The sequence below is a fragment of the Neoarius graeffei genome, chromosome 9 (genome assembly GCF_027579695.1).
Source record: "Neoarius graeffei isolate fNeoGra1 chromosome 9, fNeoGra1.pri, whole genome shotgun sequence".
NCBI lineage: Eukaryota > Metazoa > Chordata > Actinopteri > Siluriformes > Ariidae > Neoarius > Neoarius graeffei.
In genome coordinates this window covers 49,562,932-49,575,080 of record NC_083577.1, presented here as the reverse complement: position 1 = coordinate 49,575,080, position 12,149 = coordinate 49,562,932, and the positions used below count along the sequence as shown (strand labels likewise).

The following is a 12,149-nucleotide window of genomic DNA, read 5'->3' as shown; positions in this document are numbered from 1 at the left end:
GTTAATGGATGCCAACATTTTTGCCAAAATGGTATTTTATTTTCCATTGTTTAGGCAGCTTCAGCATCATACTGTGAGATTCTGTTCAAATTGTTTTTTTCTTCTATGAAGCCTGAGCCATTTATTTTATTAGTTTATAATTGTTTAATTTAGTCTTCAGGAGAGACTGCCTGCACACAGTACTAGTATTAATAGGTTTTTTTTTTCTTACATGAAAGCTGAGGCATTTATATTATATTTTAAGGTAACTTCATGTTGTGCTGTGAGGTTCTATGCACTTTAACTTTTGAACCAACAGGTGCATTTGGATAAGTAAAGCCTATTTTTCTGCATTTTTGTAGTCCTGGTAATCTTTTATATTGGTAAAGGTGTTTATAGGACCATTTCTCTTTGTTTTTTTAATCAATAGTTTTTCAGTAATAACTTAATATTTAACATATCACTCAATTTTAATCACAAAAAGAGAAAATCGCAACAATTTCTCGCAACTTTCACTTCCTCCCGCAATGTAATCGCAAGAAAAGCCTAAAAAACACCGCAACTTTCATCGCAATTTTTTGGAAACCCCCCCGCAACATCAGACATTTTAGCCCACAACAATCACAAAAAAGGCCCGCGGAATCCTGGGGGACTGGAAAAAGAAGGAAGTATGACCACGATTATTTAAAGTTTGGATTTTCATGGACTGGATCTGAAGATGCTCCACTGCCACAGTGTGTTGTCTGCCAAGAGACGCTAGCTAACGATGCTATGGGATGTTTAAAATGTGTAAAACAAGATGTTTTAAAAAGCACAGATGTTTAAAATGTGAAAAAGAAAAAAATAATGTGTACAACAACCATTTTTTAAAAAATACGAATGGAACATTAAGTATAGCAACAACAAAAATTGTAAGGGGGGGGGCGCTGTTGTTTATTTGCTCTCCGAGGGGGGGCTGACTCTCCCACACTTTGAAAACCCCTGCTATAGAATGTTTGAGAAACAAGTTAGTTAATCATTTTATAATTTCACTGTCACATAAATCATCATTTACTCACTTTCTTGAGGTTTTTCAGGCAAAAATGCAGCCTATTACAAAGCCACAAAGTGCAATGAAGTTTTTTCTGTGATGGAAAACTTACAGAAACAACTTCACCCCAGACTATTACTAAGTACGGACACTGGAGACTCCTTCCATTCGGATTAAATAAATGTCTCCAAACTTCACCATATCAACTATTATACATTTTTCTTTGTTAAATATGAACACCCGTGGCTAGAAACTCAAAAGCGTCAATTACAGTGGCAAGAGCCAATCATGGGCATCTGTGAGCTCATGTACATGGTAATGGGAGAACCCTTTCCACAGAGTGCGTTACACCACCATTAATGTTGCATAAAATCTGTTTGAAAAGATGCAGTCAGCTGTTGTCACGTGCCTCGGAGGAAGCATGTGATGACCTTCGCCCTCCCTAGTTGCTAGCTGGAATGTGATAAGAGAGACCTGTCTGACGGGTGGGAATTGGCTACATCTAAATACGGGAAAAATAGTTTTTAAAAAAATGAACACTTAATTTGTTTAATTTATTTTAAAAAATGCGAGCACGCAGTCCGTAAAAATGACTGCTCTGGCGCATTTAGATGGGATCTCTGGTATTAATTACATTACCCCATCTCCCCAAGGAAAACTAGTCCAATCCCAATAGTGCTTTAAATTAAATGGAGCATCCACCATACAAGTCCCTTTTAAGGAGCTCTTATTATTACAGAAATAATAATATACTGGAAAGACTGCATTTTTATGAACCTGTAACTTTTGTTTTATTACAGCTGTGCAATTATAGAAAATTAATCAATTAACCAACCAACCAACCAACCATGTTCGGGGGGGGGCAGATGTGAGTATTCAACACTGCTGTGGTGTAAAAGTAAATAAAACAATGTTCTTTCCCAGAACACTGTTAAATCTGTTTTGATCTAGTATTTGTTTTTTTAAATGTACAAAAAGTCCTTCCTGCGCCAGGACCTGGTATTCCCAGGCAGTCTCCCATCTAAGTACGGTACTAACCAGGCCCTTAAGACACAACAGACAGCGCTGATCTCCTTTTCTATAGCCTTCGGCCTCTCACCTATTACATAGCTAGGGTTACAGTGGGGGGCAGATCCTCTGGCAACCATGAGAGATTGACTCTTTAGTCACATCTGTATTGTGTCATGCCTCACCAGATGGCATTAGATACCATTATTATGATGGTCTTTGGCATGATCTGACTGAGTAGAACTCATGGTCTCCCGGTTGAGAGGTGGACACACTAACCACTAAGCCAACTCTTTTTTTTTTTTTTTTGGTTATTTATTTAAAATGTACAACACTCACAGATTTAGAAACCCAGTACCTCATATCCTAATGGTCTTCAATGTTTGCCTTTACTTTTACAAGCACATTCCATTGCAGCAAATAAACTTGCTCTTCCAGAAGAGGCAAGGCTCTCTTAAATAATAAAGCAATAACCCACCCAATGACCAACCCATCAAACCACATCATAACCAAGATGCCAGGGGGCATAAGAGAATGGCACATGGAAGTGAACTGAATATGGCTGCAAGGCGGAGTGTGAAAATTGCGTTGACCTTTACAAGACGTTTTTCCTATCATAGAAGCAGAGTGAAATGGTGAGTCGTGGAGGAGCCTTACCAGCGTCTGAGCTGCAGGTTTGAGAGCGGGATACTGCGCAGAGCGGAGCCCAACACCATGAAGAAGACTGTGAGCAGCAGAGAGGCACGCAATCCTGCAAAACAGGGACAACATAACATCATAGAGTCTCAGTAAGCAAGTTTAAAAAAAAAAAAGCCGCTTAAAAAAAAAAAAAAAAAAAAAGAAATTTACCACTGTGTTGTACCGTATACTGAAATTAAGAAAAAAACATTTGGTTCACACAAAGATTATTTTTAAACACGGGAATTTCCTCTAGGTGCGAATGGCATCTCATTCAGGGTGTAGTTCCCACTTTGTGCCCAGTGTCCCCAGATCTCCCAAGACTCTGACCAGGATAAAGCAGTTACTGAAGATGAACACCTCACCGTGTCACTGGTAGGAACCTAAAATTCAGGATCCTCATTGATGCTTAAATACTGAAAGTCTGGGCAATTTATTTCTGTAGTTGTGGAATAGGGTGCATCAGTTGCCCCCTAAAAATGAAAAGTTCCTCCGATCATGATGCATTTTTATTTTTATGTTCCTTTTGGTAAGAAAACACACTGGGTGAAATATTTTTGCAAAATTCAAAAGTTTAATGGTGGCACCAGGAGCTCAAAGTTATGGAAAAAGCTGCTATTTTATGACTTTTATGACAAAATTTTGATCACTTTTCATGAAACATTATGGCACCTTATAGAGTATACCAAATATCTTAGATACACATTTTTAGTACATATTCTAAATATATTATCAAGCACAGTTTGAGTTTTAGCTGTTCACTGAATCATTGTTCAACTACTTAAACAATACAAATGTATTATGAATCACATTAATGCTTCTCAATCCCTTGCAAAGGTTCTTAACATGATCTCTGGGTCACAAGAAATCAATAAATGGAGTCCAACATTGTGATTCAAACCTTACGCGAAAACAAAATAAGCGTTTTTTTGGCAAAAAAAATGAACCTCATGGTGCCACCATTAGACTTTTGAATATGGTCAAAAAATTTTACAGGATGTCTTTATTGGTGAAAAGGAACACCCAAACAAAAATGCATCAGATTTTATGAAAGTGAGGGCAACTGATGCACCCTATTGTGGGAATTACATCATCAGTTTTGTAAGGAATTTCAGTGGGTGTATGACGATAGAGTCTCAGATTGTTTCAGAAAATGAAATTGAGTGGTCTTCTACAGAAAGGGCAGGAAACAGCTGGAACAAGCCTTTAAAAGTTTGAAATACAAGGTTTTCTGCACATGACCAAAAGATTTTGAATGCAAATGATGTGAATAATGTTATGATGGGGTCCTTTAAAGAGCAGAAAATATGCCTCAGTGATGAGACTCATCCAGGACAAAATGTTTACAACATAAGCAGTTCTTCCTCTCTGAACAACCTGTCTAATCTTTTCCTAGTGCAATTTATTTAACCTTTGAGTGAACTTGAAACCGACACTTTTCTTTCTGGCAGTTTCAATTCCTTCATGGGCTGGGGGGGAACATACTGATGCAACAACCAGATATTATAGCGTGTAGTAAATCTGAACACGAAGGCTAAGGATAAGAAAGAGACAGACAGACAATTTATAACTTCTTGAGTTATCAAAATCAAGGAAACAAATAATTCATAGCAACTCTGCATGGCCAGAGACTGATTTGCTTGCAGTGTTGTAGTCGAGTCACTAAACCTCGAGTCCGAGTCCAGTCTCAAGTCCCCAGTGTTCAAGTCTGAGTAAAGTCCAAGTCATTTATAAAAAAAGAAAAAGTCCACGACTGATCCGAGTCGAGTCTGAGAACAAGACTCCAACTGCACTATTTGACGGTGGCTGTTTTAGTGCCATTAACATTAGTTTGTTCCTGAATATGATGTATGAACAGGTGAGTATGCATTCTCTTTGTCAGGAAGTACGAAGTATTCTGTCAGAGATGGTTGGGAGACAGATGCGAGTGCGTTTATTAATACCAGTGAAGACAGGTAAACAATTCAGAATAGCAGGCAAAATCGTAAAACGGTGAAACAGGCAATAGGTCGAGCGAGGCACAAAACAGGCGATCGTAGACTCGGCAGAATCAAAGATGAGAAACAGGAAATCAGGAATGTGTGTCAGCAACGCAACTCAATACTTTGCAAAGTAAGTGTTTTCTCAGTTTTTATATAGGCACACTGATTGCGCCTTAATCCTGTGCAGGTGTGAGTCGTTTACGGCTTGCGAAAATCCATCTGATACACGCACCAAGGCACGCAGGTGTGACACACTTGCACAAAATTAGTGTAAAAAAAATAATGTAGATATAAAATATCCTATTCCATGTCCAAAAAGCCAGTTTTGTCAGTCAGGGATCAGTACGCCAGGGCCTCCACCTTTGGCTACCACCCGATCCACAATGCACCGAAGCCTTACAGCACCTCCTGCGGGTGGGCATCAGTGATGCAGATACTAAACCGGTCTGTTGTGGTAAAGAGAGCTGAGCCAAAAGGCAAAGCTCTCAATTTACTGGTCCATCTACGTTCCCACCCTCACCTACGATCACAAGCTGTGGGTAGTGACTGAAAGAATGAGATTGAGGATACAAGTGGTCGAAAGGAGTTTTCTCCACAGGGTGGCTGGGCTCTCCCTTAGAGACAGGGTAAGAAGCTTGGTCATTTGGGAAAGACTCAGTAGAACCGCTGCTCCTCCACATCAAAAGGAGTCAGTTGAGGTGGTTTGGGCACCTTGCTAGGATGCCCCCTGGATGCCTCCCAGGAGAGGTTCTCTGGGCACGCCCCACTGGGAGGAGACCCCAGGGCAGACCCAGGACACGCTGGAGAGATTACATCTCTCGGCTGGCCTGGGAACACCTTGGTATTCCCCTGGAAGAGCTGGTGGAGGTGGCCAGGGAGAGGGAAGTCTGGGCTGCTACCCCAGTGACCCGGACCCAGATAAGTGGACGGACAGACGGACGGACGTCTTATGCCAAATTATTACAGCATGTTACAAAAAAATAAAATAAATAAAATAATGAGCCCTCGTCTTCAAATTTACAAGTCTGAGTGCAGTTAATGCACGAGCCCGAGTTCAAGTCCGAGTCATCAGTACTCAAGTCCAAGTTGAGTTACAAGTCCTTAAAATTAGGGCACGAGTCAGATTCGAGTCCTGGACTTGAGTACTACAAGCCTGTTTGCTTGTGCTCATTTTCAGGAGTTGGCAGAAGTATAAATTGACGTCTTAATTTGTATACATGTCTTCTGTGCAGTTCTGTGAAGCAAGGGTGTTTTACAGTTACGTCAACGAGTATTTAACACACACACTCTGAATCCTGCTCCATGTATTAATCACAATTTCTCTCAATCATGAGGCTCACGTTTAGGTTACAGGATATTACTGCAGTAGAGCTATAAAACCAACTATGATTACATTTGTGTTTAGTTTGGATATAAATGCTTAAATATAATAGGACGAGTACTGAAAGGATCAATATGAAGAACAGTTCACACACTGCACATTAAAAACTTGGTGTTTCCAAACATGTTCAGAAACTCACGTTTTGCAAAAGTAACCAAGCTCTCAAAAGAGGAATTTTTACTACTTTCATAATGTGTTGTGACCTCACGGTTTTCCAGTTAGAAGCTAACCAAAGCCTGCATGCATGTGTGTATATTGGCAATTCTTCAGCAGAGAGGCCAAAATTACAAAAATGATCAAGACTGCCTTCACTTGTCAGCTCAGTGATATTGCTAAAGTATGGAATCCAAGGCAAAATGTACTGAAAACCATATTTAAATAAATCACCACCCCAATTTCAGAAAATCTTGAATTTTAAGGAATCAAAGTTCAGTTTTTTTCCTGACATAATTCCGTCACTGACTTTTCTTTCCTCATAAAAAGATCTTGCATTCACAGTTAAACAGCCAATTTTTCTATGCTTTTTTTTTTTAAAGGTCAAAAGATACCCCATACAGTATGAAAATTTTATTTTATATCATCTTGAGTACTGTAACTTTATTTAAAAAATAAAATAACATTTTGCTGTGAGGGGCGGCACGGTGGTGTAGTGGTTAGCGCTGTCGCCTCACAGCAAGAAGGTCCGGGTTCGAGCCCCGTGGCCGGCGAGGGCCTTTCTGCGTGGAGTTTGCATGTTCTCCCCGTGTCCGTGTGGGTTTCCTCCGGGTGCTCCGGTTTCCCCCACAGTCCAAAGACATGCAGGTTAGGCATGTCCCAGCTGACTACGGGCGAAAGGCGGGGTACACCCTGGACAAGTCGCACCCCGCCTTTCGCCCATAGTCAGCTGGGATAGGCTCCAGCTTGCCTGCGACCCTGTAGAAGGATAAAGCGGCTAGAGATAATAAGATGAGATTTTGCTGTGAATGTAACTCTGTTACCGAAGAACTACCCATATATAAAAATCTCCATTATATAGCCATTAAGATCAGTCTAGAACCCCTGCATTAACAGTACATGATGAAATTTCTTCAAAACTTGTACAAGCTGAATGGAGACAATCTGCCTTTAGAGACTGGGTTCTGCCACATCAGCAGCATCGTGTTCTACTCAAGCAGGTTACACAGGAACTCTTTCACAGATGAACCACTTCACATAGCTGTCAGCTTTTAGCTACATAGACTGAATGTTATATAAGTCACAAACTCTAATAGCCAGCACTTTTACTTTCTTTGGCTGGTACTTAAATCAACGTCACCTATTCAGAGGCAGAGACTCTGCAAGGGGTTGAGATTCACCTGAATTCATATAAATAGCAAGCATTTTAACTCCTGACTATAAAGTTACAAAGGGATGAAAAACTCTATGGCAAAGATATAGCAGGCCTTCACAATTAATTGCATATTCAATGGAATCGCCAGAACCAGGATCTTTTATTCACTAAACACTAAAAGGTGCAATTTTCCTTACTCACTAGAATACTAATATTTTGTACAGCTGAGTGTACTCCGTGCAAAAACAGAGCTTAATTATGTGTGTTATAATGAATGTGTAGTAGAACAAATTGTGAAATCAATACAAACTAACCTTATGACCCCAGATATTCATACATGCTCTAATACTCACTTGTCTCTCCAGTGACAGGACTTTGGGTGTTGTCTGCTATAGAAATGTACCATTATCAGAAATTTAACACACTAAGACTTGAAAATGCTGCTTAGTACTAAATCAGCATCATATACAGTGGTGCTTGAAAGTTTGTGAACCCTTTAGAATTTTCTATATTTCTGCATAAATATGACCTAAAACATCAGATTTTCACACAAGTCCTAAAAGTAGATAAAGAGAACCCAGTTAAACAAATGAGACAAAAATATTATACTTGCTCATTTATTTATTGAGGAAAATGATCCAATATTAGGGGGCAGCATGGTGGTGTAGTGGTTAGTGCTGTCACCTCACAGCAAGAAGGTCCAGGTTCGAGCCCAGTGGCCGGCGAGGGCCTTTCTGTGTGGAGTTTGCATGTTCTCCCCGTGTCCACGTGGGTTTCCTCCAGGTGCTCCGGTTTCCCACACCAGTCCAAAGACATGCAGGTTAGGTTAACTGGTGACTCTAAATTGACCGTAGGTGTGAATGTGAGTGTGAGAATAGTTGCCTGTGTATGTGTCAGCCCTGTGATAACCTGGCGACTTGTCCAGGGTGTACCCTGCCTTTCGCCCGTAATCAGCTGGGATAGGCTCCAGCTTGCCTGCGACCCTGTAGAACAGGATAAAGCGGCTAGATATAATGAGATGAGATGATCCAATTATTACATATCTGTGCGAGTGTGAACCTTTGCTTTCAGTATCTTGTGGGACCCCCTTGTGCAGCAATAACTGCAACTAAATGTTTCCGGTAAATGCTGATCAGGTTGACTTGGCCGTTCCAAAACATTAACTTTATTCTTCTTTAACCATTCTTTGGTAGAACAACTTGTGTGCTTAGGGCCGTTGTCTTGCTGCATGACCAACCTTCTCTTGAGATTCAGTTCATGGACAGAAGTCCTGACATTTTCCTTTAGAATTCGCTGGTATAATTCAGAATTCATTGCTCCATCAATGATGGCAAGCCGTCCTGGCCCAGATGCAGCAAAACAGGCCCAAACTGTGATACTACCACCACCATGTTTCACAGATGGGATAAGATTCTTATGCTGGAATGCAGTGTTTTCCTTTCTACAAACAGAACGCTTCTCATTTAAACCAAAAAAGTTCTATTTTGGTCTCATCCGTACACAACTTTTTTCCAACAGCCTTCTGGCTTGTCCACATGATCTTTAGCAAACTGCAGACAAGCAGCAATGTTCTTTTTGGAGAGTAGTGGCTCTCTCATTGCAACCCTGCCATGCACACCATTGTTGTTCAGTGTTCTCCTGATGATGGAATCATGAACATTAACATTAGCCAATGTGAGAGAGGCCTTCAGTTGCTTAGAAGTTACCCTGGGGTCCTTTCTGACCTCAGCAACTGTTACATGGCTTGCTCTTGGAGTGATCTTTGTTGGTAAACCACTCCTGAGGAAGGTAACAATGGTCTTGAATTTCCTCCATTTGTACACAATCTGACTGTGGATTGGTGGAGTCCAAACTCTTTAGAGGTGGTATTGTAACCTTTTCCAGCCTGATGAGCATCAACAACGCTTTTTCTGAGGCCCTCAGAAATCTCGTTTGTTCATGCCATGATACACTTCCACAAGCATGTGTTGTGAAGATTAGACTTTGATAGATCCCTGCTCTTTAAATAAAAACAGGGTGTCCACTCACACCTGATTGTCATCCCATTGATCGAAATCACCTGACTAATTTCACCTTCAAATTAACTGCTAATCCTAAAGGTTCACATACTTTTGCCACTCACAGATATGTAATATTGGATCATTTTCCTCAATGAATAAAATGAGCAAGTATAATATTTTTGTCTCATTTGTTTAACTGGGTTCTCTTTATCTACTTTTAGGACTTATGTGAAAATCTGATATTTTAGGTCATATTTATGCAGAAATATAGAAAAAATTCTAAAGGGTTCACAAACTTTCAAGCACTACTGTAGCTCCTCTTAAAAGGAAAATGATCAGAAAGAAAAAAATTAGCACCCTGATACGATGACACTCACGCTTTAAAACAGACCACTTGAAAATTGGAACGTAAATGGCGTCAAACAAAATTGATAGCGTTCAAATTAGCGTGGAAAGAGAGCTTCCTGATGTATAGAAAAGCTCTTCTCGTCTCTCGTCTTCTTCCGCTTATCCGGGACCGGGTCGCGGAGGCAGCAGTCTAAGCATGGAAGCCCAAACTTCCCTTTCCCCAGACACCTCGACCAGCTCCTCGGGAAGAACACCGAGGCGTTCCCAGGCCAGCCGAGAGACGTAGTCCCTCCAGCGTGTCCTGGGTCTTCCCCGGGGCCTCCTCCCGGGGGGACATGCCTGAAAAACCTCCCCAGGGAGGCGTCCAGGAGGCATCCGAAAAAGATGCCCGAGCCACCTCAGCTGGTTCCTCTCGATGTGGAGGAGCAGCGGCTCTACTCCGAGCTCTTCCCGAGTGACTGCTTCTCATCCTAAGGGAGCGCCCAGCCACCCTGCGAAGGAAACTCATTTCAGCCGCTTGTATCCGCGATCTTGTTCTTTCTGTCATTACCCAAAGCTCATGACCATAGGTGAGAGTCGGAACGTAGATCGACCGGTAAATTGAGAGCTTCGCCTTTTGGCTCAGCTCCTTCTTCACCACGACGGACCGGTAAAGCGACCGCATCACTGCGGAGGCTGCACCGATCCGCCTGTCGATCTCACGCTCCATCCTTCCCTCACTCGTGAACAAGATCCCGAGATACTTAAACTCCTCCACTTGAGGCAGGACTTCTCCACCAACCTGGAGAGGGCAAGCCACCCTTTTCCGGTCGAGAACCATGGCCTCGGACTTGGAGGTGCTGATTCTCATCCCAGCCGCTTCACACTCGACTGCAAACCGCCCCAGTGCATGCTGAAGGTCCTGGTTTGAAGAAGCCAACAGGACAACATCATCCGCAAAAAGCAGAGATGAAATCCTGTGGTTCCCAAACAGGATTCCTTCCGGCCCCTGGCTGCGCCTAGAAATTCTGTCCATAAAAATTATGAACAGAACCGGTGACAAAGGGCAGCCCTGCCGGAGTCCAACATGCACTGGGAACAGGTCTGACTTACTGCCGGCAATGCGAACCAGACTCCTGCTTCGTTCGTACAGGGACCGGACAGCCCTTAGCAAAGAGCCCCGAACCCCATACTCCCGAAGCACCCCCCACAGAATACCACGGGGGACACGGTCGAATGCCTTCTCCAGATCCACAAAGCACATGTGGACTGGTTGGGCAAACTCCCATGAACCCTCGAGCACCCTATGAAGGGTATAGAGCTGGTCCAGTGTTCCGCGACCAGGATGAAAACCGCATTGTTCCTCCTGGATCCGAGGTTCGACTATTGGTCGAATTCTCCTCTCCAGTACCCTGGAGTAAACTTTCCCTGGGAGGCTGAGAAGTGTGATTCCCCTATAATTGGAGCACACTCTCTGGTCCACTTTCTTAAAAAGAGGGACCACCACCCCAGTCTGCCACTCCAGAGGCACTGTCCCCGACCGCCACGCGATGTTGCAGAGGCGTGTCAACCAAGACAGCCCCACAACATCCAGAGACTTGAGATACTCAGGGCGGATCTCATCCACCCCCGGTGCCTTGCCACCGAGGAGCTTGCAAACCACCTCAGTGACTTTGGCTTGGGTAATGGACGAGTCCACCTCTGAGTCATCAGCCTCAGTCTCCTCAGTGGAAGACATGACGGTGGGATTGAGGAGATCCTCAAAGTATTCCTTCCACCGCCCGACAATGTCCCCAGTCGAGGTCAACAGCTCCCCACCCGCACTGTAAACAGTGTTGGCAGAGTACTGCTTCCCCCTCCTGAGGCGCCGGACGGTTTGCCAGAATTTCGAGGCCGACCGATAGTCCTTCTCCATGGCCTCCCCGAACTCCTCCCAGTTCCGAGTTTTTGCCTCCGCAACTGCCCGAGCTGCAGCACGCCTGGCCTGCCGATACCCGTCGGCTGCCTCAGGAGTCCCGGAGGTCAACATGGCCCGATATGACTCCTTCTTCAGCTTGACGGCATCCCGTACTTCCGGTGTCGACCACCGGGTTCGGGGATTGCCGCCACGACAGGCACCGGAGACCTTGCGGCCACAGCTCCGAACAGCTGCGTCCACAATGGAGGTAGAGAACATGGTCCACTCAGACTCAATGTCCCCCGCCTCCCTCGGAAGCTGGGAAAAGCTCTCCCGGAGGTGGGAGTTAAAGACCTCCCCAACAGAGTGCTCGGCCAGACGTTCCCAGCAGACCCTCACCATACGTTTAGGCCTGCCAGGTCTGTCCAGCTTCCTCCTCCGCCAGCGGATCCAACTCACCACCAGGTGGTGATCAGTTGACAGCTCAGCCCCTCTCTTCACCCGAGTGTCCAAGACATAGGGGCGGAGATCAGATGAAACGACTACAAAGTCGATCAT

At 43.5% G+C, this 12,149-nt stretch overlaps 1 protein-coding gene across 1 annotated transcript in view; it reads right to left on the bottom strand.

Moving 5' to 3' along the window:
- The window catches only part of slc49a4 (solute carrier family 49 member 4), a 106,011-nt gene that overhangs the window by 75,112 nt on the left and 18,750 nt on the right, over positions 1-12,149 (bottom strand). Inside the window, exon 2 of the mRNA XM_060928743.1 lies at positions 2,675-2,768. Within this exon, the coding sequence (XP_060784726.1) occupies positions 2,675-2,768 (94 nt within the window). The remainder of the gene's footprint in view (positions 1-2,674; positions 2,769-12,149) is intronic.